This window comes from Stegastes partitus, unplaced genomic scaffold (genome assembly GCF_000690725.1).
Source record: "Stegastes partitus isolate 25-593 unplaced genomic scaffold, Stegastes_partitus-1.0.2 Scaffold99, whole genome shotgun sequence".
Taxonomy (NCBI): Eukaryota; Metazoa; Chordata; class Actinopteri; family Pomacentridae; genus Stegastes; species Stegastes partitus.
Window position 1 is genome coordinate 822,856 of NW_007577830.1, and position 27,629 is coordinate 850,484.

At 40.8% G+C, this 27,629-nt stretch overlaps 2 protein-coding genes across 4 annotated transcripts in view; both read left to right on the forward strand.

The window, feature by feature from the left end:
- Positions 1-11,655, forward strand: part of LOC103354221 (uncharacterized protein C1orf21 homolog) — a 40,102-nt gene extending 28,447 nt beyond the window's left edge. For all 3 annotated transcript variants that reach the window (XM_008277523.1, XM_008277522.1, XM_008277524.1), the window contains 4 exons: positions 2,200-2,285; positions 5,518-5,585; positions 6,519-6,579; positions 10,198-11,655. In XM_008277523.1, the coding sequence (XP_008275745.1) occupies positions 2,200-2,285; positions 5,518-5,585; positions 6,519-6,579; positions 10,198-10,245 (263 nt within the window). In that variant the 3' untranslated portion in view covers positions 10,246-11,655. The remainder of the gene's footprint in view (positions 1-2,199; positions 2,286-5,517; positions 5,586-6,518; positions 6,580-10,197) is intronic.
- A 9,641-nt stretch (positions 11,656-21,296) lies between these two features.
- The window catches only part of colgalt2b (collagen beta(1-O)galactosyltransferase 2b), a 38,811-nt gene continuing 32,478 nt past the window's right edge, over positions 21,297-27,629 (forward strand). The window contains exon 1 of the mRNA XM_008277525.1: positions 21,297-21,621. Coding sequence (XP_008275747.1) covers positions 21,386-21,621 — 236 coding nt within the window. The 5' untranslated portion in view covers positions 21,297-21,385. The remainder of the gene's footprint in view (positions 21,622-27,629) is intronic.

A 27,629-nucleotide genomic window follows, 5' to 3' on the forward strand; every position in this document is an offset into this window, starting at 1 on the left:
GGAGTTTTCACGATGGCTCCAATTTCTTTTCATATTTCAGCGTACCCATCAGATTATTCAATTTATTTGTCCGGTATTGCAAATTCTGAACCAGTGACATGATGGAAAAAATAATGTTGAGAATTAGACACTCTCATCCAGTCATAGCCTCAAATTTCACATGTGAAAAAATGTGCTTGAAAAATGTTACCATGGAAATTATTTTACATATATTAGACTACAATTGCACAAATGTCTTTATAAATATCCATATTTCATGCTATAAAATCACAGACAGTTGAGCAGAAATTGTTCTGAAGATGTGATGATTTGAGCTGAGACGACACTTAAAACCACAACGATGCGTCAACTTAAATGAGCATCCCTCAGCTGGCACAAATCCTTCCTCCTGCAATCTAGTGTCTCGTACTATTCTCACAAACAGGGAGACACGTGGGCGAGCTGCACAAAACACACAAGCTGTCACTGACTGTCGGGCTGGCAGCAGCTTTACAAAACAGGTGTAGTGGTAACTGACATCATGTTTGCAAATGAGAACCGGTTCTTAAACATTTTTACCTGGTAGAAGAAGAAGAAGAAAAAAACATGACTTGGCTTGATCACAGGTGTGCTGCAGTGCTCGTCCAATCATGCAAGCAGGGGGAGGAGTCAGGACAGGAAGCAGGTGCAGGAGGTCGCAATCAAATTCACATGAGCAAAACAAAAGGGGATAAAATGTCATCTTTTCTCTGTTTTTTGAAATTTTACATTGCTTGCTGGTTGTCATACCTGCTCAGTCGGTTCTGAAATCTCAACAAAACGAACCTTTTTTTTTTTTTGTGATCAAGTTTTTGATATTAAAAACTATTCTTGATGCTTTGTATTATTGTGACATGCAGCTACATATGATTCAGACTCAAACATCACTAGTTGACTTATTTTTTTGTTAATGTGTGCTTAAAGATGGGACTTTTTGTTTAACTTCTTTTCATATTTCAGCTCACCCAGATATTTTTTTGATCCACTTGTCTAATATTGCAGATTCTGAATGAATGGACATGATGAGAAATAGCCGTAAAAATATCAGGATTTGATCTTTAATAGCTCCTGAGATATTGTCATACAAACATAGCCTCAAATTTCATTCTAAGTGGGCTGAAAGTTGGTTTTTGAATTGCTGGTTGGTCAAAAAAAAAGGCAATATATACATATAAATGTCACCAACAAATCTGTAGCCAACATTTATTTGACATTTTATTGGGTAATTATAAAAATAATCACCAGTTCTTTAATAGTCATGATAATAACTTGAACCTGGAGGGCAGAACTTACTGCTGATGTGATGTCAATAAATACCGTCATCCTGGTTTTGTAATGTTTTTGAAATGTTACCAAACTACACTGCAATATTTCTTTTTTTCTCGTGAAAGATGATCTATATCACAATCAATTGTCATAATTAGTTTCCTTAATGATTAGTTTGTCCTGAATAATGCAGCACAACTAGTTCTGTCTCTCCACTGGACCGACAGACGGATTTAACTCCCAGTTGTTCTGTATCTGCATGTATTTCCACTGTTCTTAGGGTTAATTATATGGAATCCAGACAGTGCTGCCATGTGAGTAACCTCGGATCAGTAAGCATAATGCCGGGTTTATCGCCCTAATTTCTAGCTGTAGCAGCGAGCGAGGACGGACGGCGCTGGGCGTGGTGTCGGTACCACTGAGCTCGTCTAAGCTGTCCGTGTAGCCTCGAAGCTGTTGGGCTGATCTTTAATCCCCCCTCCAGCTCGCTCCGTCTTAGCTCTTTTTCTTTTTTTTTTCTTCTTGTCTCCTCTCCTGTTTCCGTGCGTCCCCCCCTCTCGCTGTTTTTCCTCAGACGAGCTGCTGCGTCTGAAATGGAAAGGAGATGAGTCCTCCTGCTTAAACCTCCGCTGTCACGTCCACTTTCAAAAGGGCTGCATCAGGTGGAAGTTATCAGATTACCTTCCACATATTAGAACTAGAATCGATGGAATAGTGGCGGGTCGCGGTGATGTAATGCAGCGAGAGCACAGTGCCGCTGATGATGTGACACGGTTCACTTGTTTCGGCCTTTCAGATGACACAGATGAGGATGGATGACTGAAAGGAATTTGGCTTCTTATCTGGCAGATAAAAAAAATACATGTTTTTGTTTGTTTCTCTCCTCCTTTTAATCACGACTTTCTCTCTCCTCAGATGAATACAAGATGAAGGGAGTGGAGGAGGTGAAGTACATGAGAGGGGATGAGAACCGGGTGAACGCACGCAACCAGGAAAACCTGGTGAGAGACACACACACACAACAAACACACACACACACAGCAGCATGTTGACAACTGACAGCCCGTCATCCGTGCGCACACACTCAGACCTTTTTCCTGACGGCTCATCAGCTCGGGCGAACAGGCTCGCGTTTGTGTCCGAAAGGCATCTCCGTCAACATCGCCAGCCGGAACGTACACACTCATTGTCTCCCTCGCAAGCACAAAAACACACACACACACAAAGAGGTGCCTCACACGCAGGTAGAGACAACATGCCGGCGTGTGTGGAATGTGTGGGCTGGTCGCTCGCTTGGTTGGACTCCCCTCCCGTCCTCTGCAAAACCTTAAAACCTCTTAACCCTCTGGACCCCAAGCAGGTTTGCAGGCCTTTTCTCTCTTTCTTTGCACCTTTCCACTCACTGTGGCTTCATTTTTCACTGCAATATAAAAACACGCACCTCTATAGAAGCTGTACAACAATGTTCACATAGAGAGAGAGCTCAGCAGTGTGTTTTGTGCATTAGCTTCTATCATAAATCATAAAATATTTACGAAAATTGAAAAAAAGTGGCACCAGCATGTACAACATTTTACCCAGAGGTGCTACCGATGCTGTGGCTCTACATACTTTAGATACTACTTGCATTGTTTTATTTGTTTCCCACTTTCCCTTATTTATCTCCTATCTGCTGTGTATAAACACAGCCTGGAGTTCAGCTCGGTTCATGGGAAAATTCCTCGAATTTTTGGCAAATGACTCCTTATTGCAGCTGAGTAAGTCATGGCTTCACATTTGCACCAAGGAGGAGAAAATATTTTCTTTTTGTCAGAATCTGGTTTTTGTTAATCGTATATTTTTGGGTGAATTTCTAAATAATACAGAATAAAATGTTTTTGATGAATTATCACAAGTTTAAGCTGAGGTTTGGTTGATGGTCAAGATGGATGAGTGGTTCAAAGATCATCAGAGAGTTCACGATTCAGTGGCTCTTTTTGTTTTTAGAGTTTGATAAATGGTGTTCATTTAAATATATATAACGAGTCTGTCAGACCTGCTGGTGGGTTTTATGGTTCAGAGTGTTAAACAGTGTAAAAAGTGCCGTCTCTGGTCAAGTTTGCTGTAAAAAAATAAACTTGCAAATAACTTGATTTCTGGATCCCTCTCATTCAATAATGTAAATAATTAATAAGCTGAGACACATTCTCCTCCAAAATGTAAAGCTTGTGCAGATTTACGTCTTCATCAGCTCAGCTCAGAAGTGCAACACTGAACAAACACCGGAGCCTGTTTGTCAGCTCGCCGCTTCACGTCTGCCTGGCAAGCAGTGAAACAACAAGCAATATAATAAATCCTGATTAAAAAACAGAAGCAGTGTCACGCCGCCACAAATTATATTACTGTAGCTCCAAAGCGACCTTATCGAAGTAACTGCTGGCTACCAGCACCAGCGAAGCTCTCGTTCTCTCTGAAACTCGCACAGCGACGCAGGAGAAGCAGAGATTCTCAGTGAAGATGTCGGATAAGATGCTGCTCGACGCTCTGAAGGAGGCTTCACGGAGAAAGGAGATTTGTTAGGTCATTAGGTGCAAATAAAAGGATGTCTTTGCCTCTTGGAGTCAACAGACACTCAGCTTGACTGATGTTACTGCACACATCATAACGTCATGTTCTTTCACTTTTAACCCTTTACAGTTTATGGGCCTTTTTTATATTTTTCCTCCATGTTGGCTCTTTTTGTTTAACAGCAGTGCAAAGTCCTGCAGCTCTGTTGAAACAGCACAACCATGACTAGATGTAGAAAGAACTCAGGATGGTCTTCTATTCAGTATGACACAGTTACAGTACCATAAATCTAAAAAAGAAATGTTTCATTATCATAGGCTAATAATTGATTACACTGGGTTGCAAAACATACTTTTTTGAAGGTGTCTAGGATTTTTTTAAAAACTGATTTAGGACATTTTTGCAATGCTGAATCCAAAACTGACATCTGCTTTTCTGTATCAGGTCAAGTTTTTATGCCAACTCAATTTTTAAAAAATGGATTTTGCCACTAAATCGATCACATGTTTTGAAATTAGCAATTGATTTATTGGAGTATTTCTCATATGAAATCGGATTTTAGAGGAAAAAAATGTCATTTTCTAATCCTTTTCATAAGCTAAATGATCCAACAGTTGATGAGCATAAACATTTGTAAAGGTAAATACAAGCAAATTGCATGTTTCATCAAATCAACATTTTGACCTCATTGAGCAAAACCAGTGTGATATTTGGATTCAGCACATTGCAATTGTCCAAAATCAGCTCAAAACACTTTGACACCACAATGGGTGTAGACCAGTGTTATTTATAGTATGAAATGGGAAAAAAAAACTGGAATCAGCATGTACAAAATCTTTCCCAAAGGAGAAAAATGGTGACTATACATACTAAATGTACAGCTGACTACTATTTATTCTGTTTCTATACTAGTTTTGTATCCCTCCGTTTAAACACAGCCTGCAGTTCAGTTAAAAACTCCCTACATTTTTGTCAGGTGACGGCTGGTTGCAGCTGAGTCAGTAGTAGCATCACAGTTCCATCACAGAGCGTAGAATTTTTTGTTTTTCACACAATCTAGTCAGAGGAAATAGTTTATTTTTGACAAAATTTTGAAGGAGACATGTGGAGTTAAGGGAATTAGGCTTCGATCCGAACAGCACCTCACAGATGAGTAGTTCAAGGACAGTCGCAAAGCTCAAAATTCAACCATTCTTTCTGTTTTTACAGTTTCTGAATCTAATAAATGGTGTGATTTTGGTGACCCAAACCACGTTTTTACATAGAGCCAGGTAGCCTCCAGTACGGCTGCTACACGTGGTCAGACCAGTATTTGTTTCTCTCGGTACTGTCGGTGTTTCCTTTCAGAGCAGAATCCAAACACTCACGTGAAGTGCTGAAGGAGAAGAGCCACCACAACATTTTACGATGGCAGGAAACTGTAGGCGGTGCTTGAAAAAAAACATGGACGGGAACTCGTGGGACCTTATAAAGAGCTGATAAACAGTTTTATTAGGCCTTCGTACAGTGTGTCTCTGCCTCATGTCCCATGGTTGGTGCTGCACCAGCTGGGTGACGATGCAATTTCATAGTCCAGGTTCACATCTGAGTGGCGTGACTGTTTTGCTGATATGAGTTGGGTGGGTTTTTTTTGTACCTGTTTTATCAGCTGATAAGGAAACTAACGGTGTGTGCATGTGATTTCAGGAGAAGAGTAATGCGCAGTACAGGGGGAAACAGCAGAAGGAGGTCGCTGCAGCAAACATCAAGTCGAAGTAAGTAGCATCCTTTAGAGCAGGGGAGGGCAATCCTGGTCCTCGAGGGCCACAATCCAGCATGTTTTAGATGTTTCCCTCTTCCAACACACCTGATTCAAATGATCAGCTCATCATCAAACTCTGAAGAAGCCCGATAACGATCCTGATCATTTGAATCTGGTGTGTTGGAAGAGATTAACATCTAAAACATGCAGGATTGTGGCCCTCGAGGACCAGGATTAGAGTGTAAATAACCCAAAAATGTATAAAATAAACCATCTGTGGCCCAACTTACAAAAAAATAAACTCTTTTTTTACATTTCAAGGTAACCATTCTGACATTTTTTAATTAAATTGAGCAGTTTTTGAGACCCCCTCTCTTTTTTTGCTTTCAAAAATGACATTTCAAAGAAGAACAGTAACTCGGGTTAATCTACAAACTGTTTGTTCAAGGTTGAAAACACTTGAATCATTAACCATTAAGCGAAAAAGTTTCAAATTTACACTTCATTGCAAAGAAAGAAATAATCAGCTGCCATGAAAACCTCCCTGTAATCGAACCCTCGGTAAACAGCTCCATCCGTTAAGACGTGACTCCAGTATGTTAATATTATGATGTGAGAGCTAAGTGATATGTTGCGTCTGTCTTTTGTAATGCTGCCTCTTGGCCAACCTCTGCACGTGTTGATGAGTCCCCGTTTAGAGCAGACATAATGGTTGCAGAGACTTTACAATTACTTTCAAATCCTCCACAGCCGAACCCAGCCCTGGATGATTTCTCACACTGCAGCGAGGTTTGCGTGTGTGTTCGCGCTGTGCGGGGGGTGTAATGGAAAATTCTCATGATGTATTTGTTGCCTCCCTTCTCCTCCTCCTCCTCCTCCTCCTCATCATCTCCAACCTCCAACTTCCTCTCCTCCCTCTCCCCTTTTCCATCTCTCTCTCTCTCAGTATTCACACGTCAGAGAGCCAGCAGGAATTCTTCAGGATGCTGGATGAGAAGATTGAGAAGGTGAGGAGGGAGGGAGGGAGGGAGGATAGTAGGTCGGTGGGAGGCAGGGAAACAGGCGTCGGAGCGTTTAGAAGAAAAAAAAAAAAACAGCTGGGTCTTAAAATTTAAAGAGGCAGGCTTTAGTGCAACAACATCCATTAGTCCACATTGTCATTCCAGCCTACGAGCTCAACGCTAAGCTGCGAAATGTGTGTGAGGGGGAGGAACAGGTGATCTCTGCAGGGATGAGCCGCTCGCAGCCGAATTACGCTGCAGGTCCATACATGGTCAGAGGAGGCGACCGCGGTGAAATGAGCAACGGCCGGGTTCTGCTTTGATATGATCCATTTCGTGTTTCGGCTGCCTCGAGACGCGCCTGTGTATTTTCAGCTTGTGTGCTGCAGAAGTTTGCAGATCCTTTACCTGAGAGAGAGTAACAATGTAGTGTGCTTAAGTGAATATACAGACGTGTTATTAGCAGTGTTTAATATTAGTCTGAAATAAATGTATGTGAAGTCACGATCTACGTCCTAACTATGACATTCCACCACAAATAACCAGATTTCCAGAAATAGTTTTGCTCAATCATCCCTGATTTGGCTGCACTTCATATAGCATAAAATATGGATATTTATAAACATACTTTTGGAAATTTTACCCTGATATAATAAATACTTTCCAAAACAAAATCTATATTTTTTAAGTGCCCATCAGCCGTTTTTGTGCGTTGAAATTTGAGGCTGTTTGAATGAACCGTTACAGATAAAACCCTAAAATTTTCACTGTTATTTATTTTATCATGCAATTAATTCAGAATATGTTATAGTTTAAGATCTGGTTATGTTTAGAGCACCATTCTGCTTTGTTTTTTTGGTACAACTTGTCATATCCGCTCAATCAGTTATGAAAGCTGAATGGAAAATGACTTTTTTTTCTTTTTTTCAAGTATTTCTTGTCAAAAAGTTTTCTATATGTTTTGTTTTGTATTAACGTGACATATGGTGCAGAAAATATCAGTAATTGACGTCTGTATTATCAGATTTTTTGTTAATGTGTGCTCAGAGATGGGACTTTTCATGATAGCTTTAATTTATTTATTTATTTTAATACATCAACGTACCCATAATCTGATCTACTTGTCCAATATTGTGGATTCTGAATCAATGACATGTCAAGAAATAACAGCAAAAATGTCAGGCTTCTATCTTCAATAGTTCCCAAGATATTGTTGTTCAAACAGCCTCAAATTTCAGAACACACCTGCAGTTTCCATGTCTAAGTGTCACCCCAGAGGCAACTTCCAGAGCTGAAAAATACCCCCCAAAAAACACAAAACAAAACTAACAGCTGCCGTTCCTTAACTGGCCACTAGAGGCTCCAAAAGCTACTCAGTCCCCCTAGACCCCCCATGTTAAAATGCCCAACTTTACAGCAGAAATAAACATGTTTACAGCCTGGTAGGAACAACAGTTCTGCTCTCTATGGCTAACTTTCCAGTCCATGACAGCTGTATAGAAGGTGAATTTTTATATGACTCACTCGTTTAAACTGTATTAAGGCTTAAAGTCATGAGTAATTAAAGGCGGGGCTGCTTTAAGCAACAGGTCAGTCTGTGGCCTGCCTCAGCTCCTCTCCTGCTTCACCTCTGTGCTCATTTTTTGGATTAACGAGCATCTGTGCATTGAATATACTCAGTTGTAGATGCACACATACCACAGATGTGTAGTTGTTATTATACTACATGCACACTACAGTGGAGTGTTCTCACTAGACTAAACTCATGCAACATAGATGCTTGCGTACTTGCGGATACATAAAGTATAACATCCACCTGAGGAGGAGTCAGGCCCTGCAGACATGGCGACCTCCACCATCTAGAGCATCAACATTGTTCATTATAGGTGACTTTATTATCTACGGATTCATCCAGCTGTATTTACAGTCTGCATTGCTGCCAAAGAAAACCTCTCAGAGAGTGCCTCTTCAACGATGACTCGACTTATTATGAGCTCTATGAGAGGAGTCCCCTCTAGTCGTGACTTCACAGAGAATTATCGTCCGACTCAGCCGCTCCCCTCAGCTCCGCACGGCGCTTTAATGCCTTTCAGCTCAGTGTTTCGGTCGTCTGGCCGGCAGAGATACCGTTAGAGTTCCCTCTCACTGCTCATAAAGTTGTTTTCAGCCACAGCAAGCAGCTGTTTTCAGCACAAAAGCGCCGATAAACCAGGAGCTTTACTTCAAGCAGCAGACAGAGAAAGTTGGTGACATGCTTATAGAGCATTTGGCAGTTTGAGAGAGCAAAACAAATCTAAAAAAAGTGAGCGACTACTTGTATGAGAGGCCACAAACACAACTCTAGATGATGATGATGCTGCTCTGTACAGGGCAGCTGTTTGCTCCTATCAGGGCATCATATGCTAATGTGACCAAAAAAACTGTTAGTGCAGGTTTAATTACTTACAAACACTTCAAGCAAAATGGTCTATCACAAGTTCACGATTATATAATTTGTCTATTTAATCTAAATCTGCAAAAATGAATAAAAAGAACTAAATGAACCTGTTAAATAAATGTAGTGAAGAAAAGGAAAATGCAATTTTTTCAATTTAAATTAAGTACAAATATGAAGTAGCAGCAGATTTACAAGCAGCGCCGCTCCCTGTCGGCCACATGTAGAAAAGCTGCATTTAAACCTGGGCTTTATGAATATTTTGTACGTTGAAAGAGAACAATCGGTGCTTTTAGTAGCTGTATTTTTCTCCTCATGGAAGAATCTGTGCAACATCGATCGTTTTTTATACATGTAGAAAAATCCAGTCGTGCAACATCTTTATTTTTTGCACTCGGAAGAATCGATGCAACATCAGAATATTTAATATCGTATTATTTTCTGCTCATGGAAGAATCTGTGGATTTTTTTCGACGTAGAATAACTGTCGTGCAATTTGCAGAAGAATCTGTGCAATATGTAATCTGTAAAATATGAATATCAACTGTGCACTAGTAGTAGTTTTAATATCAGTATTTTTCTACTTTTGGAAAAATCTGTGCAATACTCATGTTTAAAAAAAACAACAAAACAAAAAGCAGAATAACCCTGAGAAATAATAAAATCAACATATAATAATAGTGGAATCTTTGCAATATCAACAGCACTCATGTATATTTTTATTTAGTATTTATTTATCCTACTGATGTCCCCACATTTACACACAGTCCCCTCCAACGCTGCAGATTTAGCATCCATAAAGTCTTATCTTATCGTATAACGGCACAGCGAAACCCTCCACCTCACCACTTAGGCGGAATACTTGTGCAAATATGCTTCATTTGTTATTTTCCACAGCTGATATTTAGCTGTGTTTTAAATCCTTATCTGAAGACGGAGGGTGTCGAGAGCTCCTCGGCTTAATGGAACAGACAGAACAGCCTAACTGCTGACCCGTCAGCACTTTAGCGTCTCGTCTTGTGTTTTGTTTCGCAGATGAAGGTTTGCTTGTGTGCGAGTAACAGGTGTTGCTGCTTGCAGACACTTTGGAGTCATTTGGCGGTTATTACTGAGCGTACTTGACTGGAAAAGAATGATGCACATCTCATATTATGTCTTTTTTTTCTTTCCTCGAATGCCTTTCTATGCAGGGGCGAGACTACTGTTCGGAGGAAGAGGAGGAGGAAGATGGGACATAGCACAGAGGCCCCCATAAAGTCACCCCCATAGAGAGCCTCACTGTGTGTGTGTGTGTGTGTGTGTGTGTGTGTGTGTTGATGCGTGCCTGAGAGAAGAGAGCTAAATCAGTGTTTTACCGACGGGGCGTTGACGGGACTCTCTGTGTGTGAAGCAAAGATTTAAATGCAAGTGAAAGAGTGGAGGATGCTTGAGATGAAGAGAAAGTAAGAGAGAGAGAGAGAGAGAATGGAATATAAGAGAACTTTTCTTCAGAGACTACAGCCCTCCTCTCTTTAGCGCCTCACCCCCCTTCAGGCCCCTGAGCGGACAGATCGAGGTGGCAGAGCGATGAAGGGACGGACAGATGAAAGGACGCGACGGGCGCCGAGAACGGAGGGGTGGAAGGACCGGGGGTCACTTCCTCCGAAAAACCTCCGTCCGTCCCTCCCCTTTCTGTCCCATCCTGAATATTTAAGCCCTGCGATTGGACAAAAGGAGCTCCTGGAGGACTGAGAGACACACAGGCGGAGGAGAAAAAAAAAGATGGAGGTAACGCCACCAGGATCCACACTGAACTTTCTGGCCTACCTACCTACAGTCGGTCTGGACGAACGGAGGGTGAGGGAGGGTGAGAGGGAAGAAAAGAGGGGGGGAAATTTGGGATATTTTAATAAGATAGAGTTAAGGAGCGAGCTGGTGGTTTAGAAACTCTAAACTCCTGCCTTCTGAAGTCAAGGACCTTTTGTTTGTTTTTTTGTTTTTTTTTTCTGTTCTGCAGCCACTCATTCAGTTAAATGTTCCCTTTTTCTCTTCGGTTTGTTTTACTCTTGGCTTCCATCGTAGTGTATCGCCATCATCAGAGTCATTATCGTCCTCATCACCACGGCAGGCGGACTGAAGCTGCATAATTCCGAGCATCTGTGTCTCAACCCGATCCATCCTCCTTCATTCACCCAAACATTGCAGCTCACACACACACACACACACACACACACACACACACGCACATACGCAAAGTCTTTTATCACACTCATTCCTCTGCATGTACACACACATGCACACACACACATCATCCCCTTCATTCCACCAGCAGGTTGTCATGTGCATCAGTCAGAGGTATTTCCAAAAAAAACAAAAACATAATAAAAAAAAAACAAAAGCTCTCTATTTCTGCTTTGGTTCAGTGTACATACACACACACACACACACACACACACACACACACACACACATACACACACACTCTGGCACTGAAGCAGCAAACTGGGCTGAGCTGGAGGGGAGGATGGGTGGTTGCCGTGGAGACACAGACCTGATCACTTTATTATTTTATTTTTTTTTGTTGTTGTTGTCATCTTTACTGGATACTTCCTGTTGTATTATTTTGAATACTTTTTTTCTATTAAAAATAAAAGCGCAGAAGCTCTGAACGTGCGTCGCATCTTCGTGTGTGTGTGCGTGTGTGTGTGTGTGTGTGTGTGTGTTGCTGCTGCGAGCTGAGTAATGGAGCGCCATCATGCTGCCAGTGGACCGAGGAGTGTGAAGTCAGTCTATTTTCCTGTGGTCATGCTGCCTGAAGCCATGCAGTCAGAGCTGATTCATTCACAACTGCCAGACTGTGTCGCGCCACCTGCTGGCAACACGTCGCTACTGCAGTCTGAAATGCACCATCTTACTGTAAACTGTAAACACACAGTTCAGGGTTCATGTGTGTGTGCAAGAGGCATTTTAAGATTTGTTAGATTTTTATTCACTAGCTGAAATAAATTAAGCATCAAGTATGACTCGGGAAAAATTCAAAGACTATCTGTGTAGATAGCTTTCCAAATGGAGTGTTTAGAGCAGATTCAGCTGAATAACTGCGAAGCCAAGGCCAGTTCAGCATCTTTCAGACACAGAGGCAATTAAAAGAGCTTTACATAAGGCAAGAATATGCATTAGGGCCACATTTAGGTCGAGATTATATAACTTTAAATCAACAAAATAAGGATGGAAAGTTAAACACAGATGATTACGGCTGGCAGATTTGCTGCTAAATTGTAACTTTGTCTGATCCGACCAGTAATTAGTGGTGGCTCATTTTAGCTAATGTTGTACTAAATAGATGTTCCTGTGCTTTCTCTACATTCTGAAACTTTTATGCTGCATTTATACTGTGTTTTTAATATTTAAACCACCATTATGCCACAATTTTGGGCTGCAGCTCAACAACAGCAGCAACGAATCTGATAAAATCTGTTAAAGCTGCACTAACCGATGTTTTCGTATTAATAATGGATCCAATGGCAGATTTAAATGTCAAAATGAGTCTTATAGTTAAGAACTCAGCACCTAGATTTGCAGTTCTACTCAGCTTTGCAGATCTTTTTAGCGTCTTTCAGGGGAAAAAAAAAAAAAACAGGCTCTAAAACCCACTTTATGTTCAGCACTAAACAGCAGACTAGCAGCTACCGCAGACGCCACCTTTATTTATACTGCACATTTAAAACCAAAGTGCTTTCAAGTAGAGAAAAGTGATTGCGAATTTACCCAACAAGTTTAAATATTAAGATTAAAACCCCACAGTGTTACTCATGCTGTGGATTTACCTGAATAACTTAAATATGATGGTTAAAAATAATAATGAAGTTGTTTAAAATGCTAATTTAAATGGACAAATTAAATAATCCCTGCAAAATTAGAAATAATGGAACTTTATTGGACTAATTTTAAAGTTGGGGTTAACACATCTACAAAATCATCGATCCAAAGCTTCCCTTTGGATTTGTAGGATATTTCCCTGTACAGTTTTGTAAGATCTGATCTTTGATATGCTTTTAATATGCTTAACTTTGACTCAGATGTTCCTCTCAGGAGCCTAAAGACTGAGCTACATCTGTGAACACTGTACTTTAAATCTGTTGGCTGTGTATAAAGGTGAGTGTTTAAATAATATATTTACTCTATTAGTTTAATGGTGAGATTATATGTCAGTGTTTGTGTGACTGAAAACATCAGTCATCATACATTTACAGCCACATTCGACAAAAGCATTTACATGGTTTATTGCATGTAACCAAATAGTTTATTGTTTTATTGCTCTTCATGGGGATGTATTAACAGACCGTATGTAAAGATGAACAAATCCTCCATTGTGTCACTCACAGGTTTCCTGGAGAGCAGATCTGAGGCTCAGTGTGGAGACTCTGACTTCGGCTTCACTTCCAAAAGTGAGCATGAAAAGAGGTGGAGTGTGAGTAGAAGTGAGGTGAGGCACGCAAACTTACCTGAGTCATGAACTGTCGCGTGACGGCACCCACCTCCAAATGGTACATCCATGAATATGCATGACTTTGAACACAATTTAAATGGATGAATTATGTAAAATATCAGCAGTACTACAGTTATAAAGAACAGGAAAACTACCCATTGGGACCAACATGATTGTTTATACCAGGTTGTAAACAGGTTTATTTCTGCTGTGAAGTTGGGTATTTTAACATGGAAGTCAATGGGTATCACTTGCTTTCGGAGCCTCTAGTGGACAGTTAAGGAACTGCAGCTTTTAGCTTTTTCATGTCAAACTCAGTTACTTTATTCTGAGTTCTGCTACTCGTGTACTCAGACAGAGAACTGAAATTGTGTTTCTCTCGAACCCTCATTTAAAAAACACAGTTGAAAATAATATGCATCCTAAAAAATATTGAAGATAAACATATAACAAGCTACAAAATATACAATTTAAACATACAATAGGCTAAAAAATATACAATCTAAACATACAACAGGATAAAAAATATACAATCTGACCATATAATAAGCTAAAAATATAAGTAAACACAAAAGAGAACAGAAGAATCTGCATAAGGCACATATTTTTCAGCCCTGGAAGTCACCTCTAGTGTGATATATGGTAACTGCAGATGTGTGTTGAAACTTGAACCTGTTTCACCAACAATATTTCAGGAATTATTAAGGATAAAAGCCTGTCATTGAATCCGCCATATTAGACAAGTAGATCAAATAAACTCTGATTATGGGTGAGTTGATATACATACATAAAATAAATTAAAGCCGTCATGAGAAGTCTCATCTCTGAGCACACATTAACAACAAATCTGATAATACAGACGTCAACTAGTGATGTTTTCTGCACCATGTGAAGATGCACATTAATACAAAACCTATAGAATACTTGTTAATATGAAATACTTGAGCACATAAAAAGGTTTCAAAGAACCTTTGTTTTTGCTGATTCTATGGTGATTTTATTTTTAAGCTCGCTGTTTGGGAGGATAATACCAACAGGAAGGAACTAATCGTCCTTCTCAATGAGTTGATTAATGTCTAAAATTCCATAAAACACACACGCAGAGTTTATTGTAGTGATGTAGATAATGCTAATCCACCATAATGCATACAGACACTGATCATTCATCCTCACAGTGACGAGTCAAGAGATAACATTGATAACAGCTGGGATCTTTTTTATCTTTCATATATGATGCGGTAACATCTAAAACCCCAGAGTGCTGAATCAATACGTTACATCCTCGACAACAGCAGAGCTGATCTCCTGCATTGTGAAGCATTCGGCAGCCCGGCCGTTTCTTCAATAGCTGCACCCAACTGTATTTCTGTAACACACACACAAACTCCTTCTTTACCTCGCATGACTCACTCGCAGGGGCACATAAGGTTACAATCAGCAGCCACTGAGCACATCAGCGCCGTCAAAGGGTCCCCGTGGGCCAGTACTCGCAGCAAGGTTCTCCCACACAGAGAAATAAAAGTGTTGGAGGCAGACGGAGAGGAGGGAGGGAAAGAAGGAGGTAGGCAAAGGTAAGGAATGAGGACGAGGGACTTGGGAGAGTGAGAATGTGGGAGGGAGAGAGTGAGGAAGAGACGGATGTTGCCCGTTAACCTCAGACAGGAATATGGGCAAGAAAATATTCTTTCCACCCTGACGTAAGTACCAATAAAGAGTCCTCTCTCTCTCCCTGCTTTGTGTGTGTGTGTTTCACGGTCTTGGTGTTATTGAGGTACAACGTGTTCCTGGCTGTGAGTGTGATTTAGGGCCAAAATATCGCTTCACATTCATAAGAGAAAACTGTGGAAAAACAGTAGTTTGTTTGTTTGTCGTGTGAAAATATTACTGCAGTGTTTTCCAACATCACTGATGCTAACACACCTCCAGCAGCTTCGGGGAGACTAATACCTGGATTTAGCTGTCGTTTAGGGTAATTCAAGACCTGCAAAACAATTTTAAATGTGATATTAGTGCTGTGTGTGTTGCACAATTAGAGCTATATCCAAAATGTGCAGCAGCTGCACAACATAAATTTTCTAATTTAGTCACCCTAATCTATGCTGCTGTTGTTTAGGATTATTTCCCTACAGGGAAAAAGTAATTAGCAGAGAAAATAAGATTCTGTGATTTGTTTTTGGTGAGCCTGAAGGGAGCGAGGCTAGACAGCTTATTGCAGATCTATATATCTGAATTTTCAATTAGAGAAAACAGGCTGTAAAAAAATCACTCAGTTATCTTCACCTACAAACAGCTGCTCTCCGGTAATCCAGTAAAGTGAAAGCGGTCATTGTGGTTTGGTTTTTACTGGCCTGTGTTTGTTGTTCTTACATTCTACGTGTTGTGTTTTTTCACATTTCTGCGGCGTAATGGTTTAATGAGATGAAGCAAACATCAAAAAGCTCAGCTCTGACCAAACCTACTGCATTTTGATTTTTCATTTCTGCAGGAGACGGAAGGAAGGCTTACATCACACGCTTCGTGCATGAAAATTGGTCGAAAAATCCGTTTGTGTGTGTTTGTGCGCCGAGGAACACACATGATTACGGTGCATGTTTGTGTGCACGCATGCAGACGTTGCCCACGTCGACAGCATGAGTCAACTGCGAGAGGCAAAGGGATGGCTTCCTGCCTGGATACCCAGCAGGCCTTTGCTCGGTGTCTTAACTCTCTCCAGCAGTTCCTGGCTGCCTGATAAACACTTTGGAGTAATCTACCTCTGCTAGCTGTAAACGCATCTAAACGCTCAGTCAGCCTCTCGACCGAATCGTTCGAGACATTTTCCATCCGTGTCTTCCGTCCCCATCCATTTGTATGTAAAAACCTCAATGCAGATCCAGATTACCTTGGCAAAAAAAAACAAAACAAAAAAAAAAATGCCACTCTGAGGGGGAGGCCAAGGCTTTAGGAAAGTGAAATTAGACGCATTTGCATTCATGCCGCACACCCACAAGAAGTGACCTACTTACATCCCAAGAAGCTAATTGTTCAGAGTAAACACACCCATGAACAATTATGCAACTGTCTGGATGCGCCTAATTAACGTCAAAATCACAATTTGAGGACTCAGCTTTTTAAAGCAAGGTGCATTTTTTTCGTAAATTCCATGAATCACTGTAAGAAATGGATAGCCGAGGGAGCCCGATTGGCTTACAGATCTGCTCTTGTATTGTATTTTGCTGCAGTCTGCCAAATTCACATTAGCTGAGTAAGCAGTCAGCGCCTGGAGCAAGACTTTTGACTTTCCTCTGGTGGTGGTGCTGAGGAGGATGCATGAGTTGTTTTTAAGTGGGAAAATCTTCAGCAGTCGTCTGACCAGGATGACGAGCGGTTTTGTCTCCTGCTGTCTGAACCTGAAGTCTCTGAAGCCAAGACTGTGTGTTAAAGACAACTCTTCAAGGATACAACTAGAGCTCCATCTGCTGGTTCTGGGTTTTCCTCACGATGCTGACACACGTCCTCTGAGAGCTCTCGGCATAATCAGGCCGTATCCATGAGAGCTGTACATCACGCCGACAGCCAGACGAGGAGGCATGAAGTCCTGATCCGCCCACCCACCAAACCGATCCACACATAAATCAGCCCACTGGAATTACAACCAGTGTGCAAAAGCCCCCTTTTTCCCTGTCCTGAAATCACTTGCTTCCACTTAGCCGAGAGCCTCACCAGAACTCTGCTATTATGTGCTGCGCCTGCTGTGCTTTTTATCACAGAGTTTCCATTTTGTATTACAGCACTCCAGAATAAAAGCATGATCTAAGCTGCCTTTTATTGTTAAAAATTAAACCTTGCAGAGAAGTGCCGCCGTCCTTTCTTTAGCAGAAAGAAAAAAAAAAATAGCAGTTTCTCCTTGAGTCTTCTCTGTGACATGCTTTACTATTTATTGACTGTAGCTGAGAAGGATTTTCCCTGCTATTTAAAGCCGGAGCAGAGAAAAAGCAGTTATTTAAGCTATGCTTTCTCTGCAAACCCACAGTTTAACAAACCGAAAGCTTGGCAGCTTTTAAGACACACATTTGATCCAAACATAACTAGAAAAAAAAAAGAAAAACGTTCTGTCAGTCGTGGAGCAGTTAGACAAATGGCAGCATGTCATGTACGCGACCAAAATTACAAAGCTCATGTTTTGCCATGACAGAAGGAGCTCGAGCCAATTTGAATAATGAAAAAGCAGAAGCGGTGCTGAAGCCTGACACCGGTCCAGCAGGGTGAGGCTGTTTTCTGGGAGCTGGATGGAAGTATAGTGACTAGTGGTGAATTATTCTTCAGTTTAGTCATTTATTTATGTGCATTTTCTTCCAATTTTAGCCATAAAGCTAAACTTTCACAGCCCGGCTTGACCAGAGTTTAGGTCTTTAGAGTTGTTGCTGTTTAAGTCCCTCTGAGCGAGTCACGGCAGGTGTCGACTTCCTGACCTCTGACCCCAATTTGGACACCGTTATTTAAAACTGCGGGTTAAAAATGTCAGCAAACCTTCCCCGAGCGAAGTGAAGGTTTGAAGGTGAGGGAGGAGGCTGCGATTTTGTAGCATCTTTCATCTTTAGTGTCTTTAGTGAAGCACTAGAGGGAGCTGAGAGATTATTCTGCTTCCTGCTGCCTCTCTGAAAACATGGCAGAATACTCTCATTACCTCAGTGAAGGGAAAACATTACCAGGTGGCAGAGATCCTCGCTTAAATAAACAGAACTGAGTCAAGACAGGGACAGAAGTAAGCCGGCTTTGCCCGTCTGTCTGCGTCTGTCGGTGCGCTATAATTAAAAGAGGTTACCGGAGGGTGACTGTAATCATATAAGAGCATACGGTATCATATTATAATAGCATGTAGAGCATGGATGCCAACTTTTTCCAGTGGGACTTACATGTTGGTGGATGATTTTGTACAGACTCCACACAGAGGATCAACTGGTGTTTTGGTGCCGTTGTGGTTTGACATTTATGTCATATTCTAGGTTTGGTGTTTTATTTAGATATGTTCTTTAGGTGCTCTGTGGTTCTTTTTTCCCCACTTTATACTCTTTAAACAAAATTAAGTCACAGTTTTAGAGCCGTCATGTCTCTTTTAGATCCCCTCTGTGTGCAGAAAACCTAATCTTATTTATATTTAGTTATTTTTCCTGCATTCTTTAACATTTTTTTCTTGTAAAATAGCTCCGTCTCTGTTCGTGTGGGTGGAACATACATTATTTCCCTCAATTTTAGATTTAATAATCTTTCTTTTTGCCTCAGCAGCTACTGATATGATGATGAAGTAAGTTCGCTGTGTCTTACTAAAAGGTGGAATTTTCAGACTCCACTTTTCAAGACTCTTGTTTTCAGCTTTGTTTCTTCATTTTCTGGTTAATTTAGCTTAAGGAGATTCTATTTTTTAATCCATATAGAAACATTTGAACATAATGGAAGTGTTTTATTGATGTTTTGCTTTCACTTAACTCTAATAAAAGCTATGTCGTGTGCACTTTTCATTATTTTATTTTAACTCCCATCACGCTGTAAATCCTTTAAGTTCATTCAACTTTGAAAGTTTTCTTGCTACCTTAAGAATGTGAATTAATGTCTCCATTCTGTATTTAATTCAGTTATCTTAGTTTAAAACCAGCTGAGCCGAGTTAAATTAGCTGAACTTAAGATATTAAGTTGAATCAACTAGTCATAGAGACAAAGGTTACAGACAAACTTGCTTTTCTTTTCCATTTCCTAAGTTTAAAGAGTTTCTTCTTTCCTGACTTAAACTTAGCTGTTGAAGCCATTTTTACCAGAATCAATATGAAGACAATCTTTTAGGTTCTAAAGTGGTCTGAAAGTGTAAAAAATACTTTAAAATTCAAAGCAGTACTTATATATCTACATTAAGTAAACTGGAAAAGTTAAGTTGATTTGACTAAAAGACTTCATGGTGTTTTACAGTGAATGAGCAGCAGACATAGTTACACTATAATGTAGATGTGATCAGATATAATGTCTTTTTAAAGACCCCCTCCTGCAAAAAATCTCCTTTTTTACTTTGCTACATGTCTATATGCTGTTTCTATATGTTAGAAGACACATCATGAGTGAAAGAAGTAACCAACACGACGGCTGGTTTCTGCCTTGAAGCTGCAGTTTGTTGATGACTGTCTCAACAACATGCATTCAGACTTTCATGGTTTCATTTGTAGCAAAACTAAGGAACCAAACCTGTTTCTATGCAGGGTGGAGCTTTGTGTATCATTATTTTTCTCCAAAATCAATTTGGTGTTCAAACTATTTGACTGAATTACTCCAAAACTACAACTTTATCGTGTGTTATTGTAAAGTAGTTTTACAGTGTTTGGGCAGAGTTGTAGTTGAGCTGGTGAGCTCGAGCTGCAGAGAAGCTAGAACTTCAAAGATCTGCACATCCATCCATCCATTATCTATACACCGCCTCGTCCTCACTGGGGTCACAGGGGGGCTGGAGTCTATCCCAGCTGACTTAGGGTGAAGGCAGGGGACACCCTGGACAGGTCACCAGTCTATCACAGGGCTACACTTAGAGACAGACAACCAAGCACACTCACATTCACACCTACAGACAATTTAGAATCACCAATTAACCTCAACATGTTGTTGGACTGTGTGGGAGGAAGCCGGAGTGTGGAACATGCAAACTCCAAGCAGAAAGATCCCGGGTGTCCTCAACGGGGACGTGAACCAGCGACCTTCTTGCTGTGAGGCGACGGTGCTAACCTCCGATCCACCTTGCAGCTCTACATCTGCGCATTCTACAGGTACATCGAAGCTATTTTAGAGCAGGAATGGATTATTTTCATGATTAAGCTTCTATATATGTGAACTTGATACACTGAGATGAGTTTTTAGGGATTAAACCAACAACCAGGGAGGAACTTAAAGTGTTTATGGAAGCTGTCAACAAGTTCAACTAAATAGATTTTGAGTTAAACAGGTGATACATGAGAACATCACATAGCAAACCCAGATAATACAAAACAACAATAATTTCAAATACGTCTTAATGGAAGGATTTGTAATAGTTGAAAATTAAAGAACTAGAATTGTTTTGAATTCATTCATTCAACCTTTACTTGAACTTGCAGTGCACAGAGGTGTGGAGGCCTCATTTAGAATATAACCGAGGGAGAAAATAAAATAAAAATATTACATGTCAAAGGCAGTTAAAATATAAATGTATTATACGCTTATATGCTGCTTTTAGCTCCTAAAGGGTGGAGTTAAATGAAAGTTTAAGCTTTAATTCTCATTCACATGTATATATGGTGTGATAATAAATTTGATTTGGGGTGCAAATGTGAGGAACAGAGATATATATATATATATATATTGTTTTTAAACAGTCTGGCATGCTGATGTCAGACTTGATGACTTCATGGTCTCCGGTTCTGCAGCATCCAAGAGACTGTCAAGGGCCGAGGCGTGGAAAGGGAAAGAAATATTCAGGAAACATGCATGAAGAAGAGGAATTAAGGAGGAGACGGCAAACATGCTGCAGGACAGACAGTGTTTACCTCCATACTTCACTAATAAAGTGGTGGAATAGAGATGGTGAGGTGCTAATCTGTCCTCCAGAGTGTCAAAAAGTGCTTCATTGGTGGCTAAGGTGTTTTGATGTTCACTATTGAGGGAGGAGGTTGAGGCTTTGCTGCACTGGCTCCAGCAGCAGGGATGTAGGAGGGGTAAAAAGGGGCAGAAAGCCCTCCACCCACCCTCTCCCACCTTCCTTCCTCTCTTCCCCCTCGCAGCGTGGCTCACTACCTCCCTCCCTCCTCTCTCTCTCTCTCTCGCTCTCTGCCTCTCTCTCAGTCTCTCCCTCACTCAGGCTCAGGAGCTCCAGGTCCAGGTCGGGGAGAGAAATCGCGGCGAGAATCTCGGAAGCGAAGATGCGGGCAGTCCGGGCCGCGGGAGTCGCTCTGCTGTGGGCGCTGCTGGCCGCTCTGGTGCCCGGCGGCGCGTCGGAGCTGGCGACGCTGGTGCAGGAGCAGGTCAAGCCCGAGTCGTCCCTGCTGAAGCCGAAGGTTATGATCGCCGTCGTGGCTCGGAACGCGGCGCACAGCCTGCCGCACTACCTGGGCTGCATCGAGAGGCTGGACTACCCGAAGGAGCGCATAGCGATCTGGTGAGGGATGCACAAGTGGCAACACGGGGTGGGAGGGCGGGGAGTTTGTGCCTGACCTGAATCTTACTGTAAAGGTAATATTGTGCGACGGTTTCTCCGGGTGTGCGTAAAAGCGCATTTCCACGCCAGACTTGGTTCCTCTCAGGGTACATCCAGTACATGATGTGGACGGTGGTCTGCAGTGGAGCATGTTGCAATGAAAGCAGCGTGTGTCCGCGTTAATTATAATAACAGATCGCCAGTGTTGTGCTCGGAGACCTGTTGCTGCGTTTTTTTTTTCTTTTTTTACAACGCACTTACCTCGCGTGTCTGCCGGCATCCAAATTGCACACCGAGGGGAGAAGATGAAAGAGCTGTTGTGCATGTTAGGGTTAGACTCAACCCTTAATCACGGTTCCCCTCTGCGTCTGATTCAGCACAAACCTTCGGAAACTGGGCGTTAAAACAGCAGGTAGGAGAGTATTGGGGAGGTGGGTGAAGGGGGGGTGGTCACCTCAGGTAGGGTCCTGTGAGATAATAGAAAGTCATTAAAGTGCAGGTGAAGGGATGAAAGGAGACATTGAGTCGGTCTGACAGCAGGACTTGGGGGTGGGAGTGTGAGAGTTGTGCCCAGTCATGCGTAAAGTGTGTGTGTTGTGCGCCCTTGTGCGGTGTGGATGTGGGTTATGCAGGCTGATGGAGCAGATAAAAAGAGAAGTCAAAGAGAATCTGATTATCAAAGTGAAAAAAATGCGAGACTGAGGACACGTTGGTGGTGAATGAGTGCAAATGCTTCTGCCCGGAGACCCTGTTGTGTCCCAGGAGGGCTGTCTTTTGTTTTGTTCCCCACCCCTTCCCCTTTCAGTCTTGCTTTTGTTTGCAGAAGTCTGTTTCTAGTTCAGAGACCCTCACACTGGAGCAATGCAATATAGAAAGAGAGAGGAGTGGGAGGAGGAGGGGGCTTTACTCTACAGCAAAGTGCAAAAAAAAAAAAAGAGGGGGGACTGAACTAACATGGCTTTGTGAGAGGTTTAGCAAACAGGGGAAGGGCCCCATCAGTTATGAGTGGCATCTCTGGACCCTGCAGCCGGGAAGAAAAAAAATCTGTGCGTGCTTGAGGCGAATTTGTTGAAATCGGGACCACTGACATTTATTAGTAGAGAATTAGGACACAAAAACACACACGATACCCAACTCACAGGCCGTTATAGATGATTACCGTCTCACATATTCCCACTAACACCCTCTTATGCCAGAAGATATTCTGACAGTTTATTACACAGTCTGTTTTACATGCAGTAAGACATTTTTGCGAACATATATGTTGACACAGGCCCATGTCGCACATGGAAAGCATAAATTTGCAGGATCAAGGTCGCCCAGGAGGCCTTTAAACAATCAGGCTGTAATAATGTGGCAACTGGGAACAGAGGAAATATTTAAAACAGTTCTAATGTTGTCGGAGTGATGATTTGTTTTTGGGCTAAAGGAATCTTAATTGGCTCTTTGTGGTTAAGTTAATGAAGAAAATGACATGTTTTAGTGATGTTGTCACTGGTGTATTATAAGCCGAACCCACCCATTTAAATGTCAGATACATGGTGATGTGTCTTACAGGGTGTTATTGAGATAAACAGTTTAATTCTGAAGCCTCCCAGTGGAACTAAAGATGCTTCTTACATGAAAACTAAAACAGTGAATCTTTTGACCTTTTGTCTGACCTCAACGTTTCTGCTACTAAAATGTTTGCTTCATGACATTTTAGTCTTTATCCGGCAGCTGGGAACAGCTCAGGAGGAGGGGGCTGACATGAAGCGAGGGGTTTCTCCAGCTGGATCTGAGCCAATAACTTTGCGGTTGCACGAGACACATCCTCACCCAGCGGCTCAGTTGTTGCGCTTTACAGCTATAGCGAGCTTGTCTCTATGGATTACGGGCCGACTGATGTCAACTATAGGGGAGCTGTGCGGCTGCGAAGCTGCTCTTTGGTGTGGGGACACGATGTTCCTTATATTAGGGTCCTCCTATAGTCGACTGAAGCATCGATGCAGGCGCAGCAGGAAGGAGAGGAGGAGGACGCACATGATTAGGTGTAATTTTGCGGTTATGATTAAAGAGAGGGGGAGACAGTGGAATCTTTTTACACCCAGAGTGTCGTTACACTAAATTAGGAACATGTCATTTTTTTCTCTATGTGCATTATGTGCGTGGGAATAAGATGTGTATTGATGAGGAAAGGCATATGGGAAGCTTATGGGGATGAGCAGCTGTGAAGAGTTAAAGTAGATCCGAGGGTGTAACCACGTATTCTTTAGGGGGCGTTGGGTCGTCTCCAATACTGAGAAAACACTCATTTATTAATGTAAAGTGGAAAATATGTTAAATATAAAAATGATAAATACAGTTTTTTTAAAACTGTATTTTACAGATTTTGTCTGATAGTAACATGTAAAATTATAGAAAAATGTGTTAGTTTACATGTTAACCGCTTAAACAAAACAAACTAAAACTGTGAATAATGTCCACGTCAAAAATCTAAATGTTTACAAATCGTCATTTGTTCTTTTACAAATGTTTAACTGTTTAAATCAGCTAATTACGTCATCATTTTATAGATATTTTTCACAATTTTTAAACATTACAGTATTCCACCATTGTTAATGCATTTTTTCTTTTTTAATTTTTAAAATGTTTTTATTTATTTATTTATTTATTTATTGTCCACATCAAAAATCTAAATCTTTAGATATTTTCCACAATTTTTAAAGTTTTAAACGTCACGCTATTCCACCGTTTTTAATGCATTTTTTCTTTATTATTTTTAATAGTATTTTTTTAAAAATCATTTAATTTTTTACTGTTATTATTATTATTATAATATATTTTTAATTCTTTTTTAAATTTCTTTTTTATGTTTTTTTTTAATTTTTTTTTTTACAGTTTTTAAAGGACAAGCCATGCTGATCTTTAGTAAATGACGTTTGTCCATTCTAATGTAAAGCAGAAAACATGTTAAATATGCCCTCCTTTCATGAATCCACTTAAGGAATGTGTCACTTGTTATTTTCGAGAACACAAGTATTAAAATCTTTGTCTAATCACCTCCAACTGTGACTGAAAGGTGTCTGAATCTCACAGGCTTCATTGAATGTACTTTGGGTTTTTGCAGAAACTTTGTAATACCCTCTGCTGTCAGATTGTGTCCATAATACGTACCTGCAGCATCAGAAGCGTGTCTTCACATTGAGAGTGATGTGTGTGTTTATGCACGTGGCACAGCGGCGGTAACTTTCCAGCCAGTAAATAATCTTCTTCTGCACATCTGACAGGTCGGCTGGTCCACAGATTCCAGGTTTACACGGTGGAAACTGTTTGATGTAAAAGCTCCATCTGCGCTGTCAGGATATTGTTATTAAAGGCTCCCCTCTGGTGCAATCAAGTATTTTACCTTGTTAACGTAACGATGTGGTGTTTTTTATATGCTGGAGGGAAAAATCATGAGAAAGCAGTCAACGCCGCGGCTAAGTGGACTTTTAGACGATACAAACTAAAGGAGGCGACTCTGTTTGCATGCAGAGTGGGGCTTTATGTGCCATTGTTCTGCAGAATGTGTATCTGGTTCTAAAAAAGTGCAGCTGAATTGCTTGATTCCATTGTGTAGAGTTGATCTGAGCAGAGTTGTAAGTGAGCTGGTGTGCTCGAGCTGCAGCGACAGATGACGTAGAGTCACATTTAAGCTGCTTTAATGCAGGAAGTGGAATCTTTTCATGTAAAAAGTAGGGGTGGGACTTGATTCGCATTTTAATCGCATCACAATATTTGGCTCTGAATCCAGTCATGTGGTCCAGTGTGGGCTGCCCACCCCGCTTGCTCGTACTCGGACCAGGACTGGTAGCGCTAACGGCTCTGGTGGTTTCTGTGCTCGCTGCTTTGCATTCAGGTGGTACCGTTAGCTTGATGTGCTTCGGTGGGATGCAAATTCTTTTTTGCACAAGTTGCACAAAACCACGCTCTTGTCAAGGCTTCCATCAGGCAGTTTTCTAAAATGAAACTTCATCAGTCCAAGCGATGCACTCACATCGGATTCCTCCATGTTTGTTGTTGTTAGCATAGCGCTGATGCATCAGTGTGATCCAAGGACCATGAAGTCTGGCTCTGACAAACGTTCCGTGTTGTCTGGATGCAAACTGCAATTAAATAATTTTTTTTAACGCGTTATTTTTCTTGTAATTAATTAATCATAATTAATGCGTTAAACTCCCACCCCGAGTAGAAATGTATAAATATGGACACAGAGATGAGTTTTTAGGGGTTTAATCAGAAAAGCAGAGAGAGACTTTAACATTACACACAACATTAAATGCGACTCTTTAGATTGTGTTGTGCGACTGGAGTTTTTAGCAGCTCATATAAACTTGGCGTTCTTTCCTTCTGGTCCATTTAAAGGATCATTTCACCCCCGTTTTCCCCCCAATATCTTTAGTCTCGGAAAGTTTTACGTCTATTTATTCAGGTGAAGAGCAGTCGCTGACATTCCATCTCTATGCTGTGTTTCTCCAACAAACTTATTCGTTAATGATTTTTATCCAAAATATGCCAACCATGGATTAGTAATAAGGCCTCACCTGCACTCTGCTCTTTAGCAAATCCTCCATCATTGTTTGTCTGTGCAGCTATCTTCCCTCAGATTCAGGGCATTTCACCAAAACAATATGATCACAAATTGGGACACATTCTCCTTTGTTGCTTGTAAAGAACTTTATATATTCCTTTGCGTGGTTTGTAATTGCACTCTGAGATGATGTGTGTCGTCTGGCACACCCATTTCACACACGATTTACAATCTCAAACATGTTTCCAAGAATCTAGACGGGCTTCTTCCTGATCTGTGGATGTGGTGAGGCTCCAGTTTGAGCCTGTTCACAGGACGATCTGATCATCCAGATCAGATCTCCTCCACCCTGTTTCTGACTCATGCCTGGGATTGGTCAGGGAAGTCTGCCTTCCTTCAGAGGTTTTCTCTCTGCAAGTGGGCACAGGTCTCACGGAGAGGCTCTCGCTCGGCTGTTAAAGAATGAAAGAATGCAGGGAATTAGAGAAAGAGGGCGATGCTCGGGCCGAGGGAAGGTGGTCAACAATGTTGGGAAATTACCCAGAGGCCAGGGCAGGTTGGTTAATCCACATTCCCACAGTAGCTCCATTAAATCTGCTCTGCTCTTCACCCCTGTCGTGTTTCTCCTTTTCCATCCCCTTGTATCCACTCGAGCAGAAGCACACTGTAAAAAAATGAATGTCTTTAACTGAATTTTTCAAAGCAATTTACTGTTATTTGCCCTCCCTCCCCCAATAAATACAGTAAAATAAAATAAAGTAAAATAAATAAAATAAATAAAATAAATAAAATAAATAAAATAAATAAAATAAATAAAATGAAATGAAATGAAATAAAATAAAATAAGCTACAGACCAAACTGTAAATAATATCCACATCAAAAATCTCTATTTTTTACAATAATATTTATAGTTTTTAAAGCTATAATTTTACAGATTGTTTCTATTTTGCTAAATCATAGAAAAACATATTAGTTTACATGTTAGCCTTTAAAACAGCAACAACAAAAAAACAGGCCAAAACTGTGAATAATGTGAACAGATTTTTTTCTAATTTATTTTTTTTATTTTTTATTTTTTAATTTTTTTTACATATTTGCTGTTATTTGAAAAAAAAAAGTTTTTTAAGGAATAAAAATAATAAATAGTTTTTACACTTTTTTTAAACTGTATTTTACAGATGTCTGATAATAACATGTAAAATCATAGAAAAAATAAATTAGTTTACATGTTAACCGTTCAAACAAAACAGGCCAAAACTGTGAATAGTGTCCACATCAAAAATCTCAATCTTTGCAAATGGTGGTTTTTCTTTTACAAATGTGTCACTGTGTTTAAGTTAGCTAATTATGTCATCATTTTATAGAGATTTTCCACAGTTTTTAAAGTTTTAAACGTCACAGTATTCCACCGTTTTT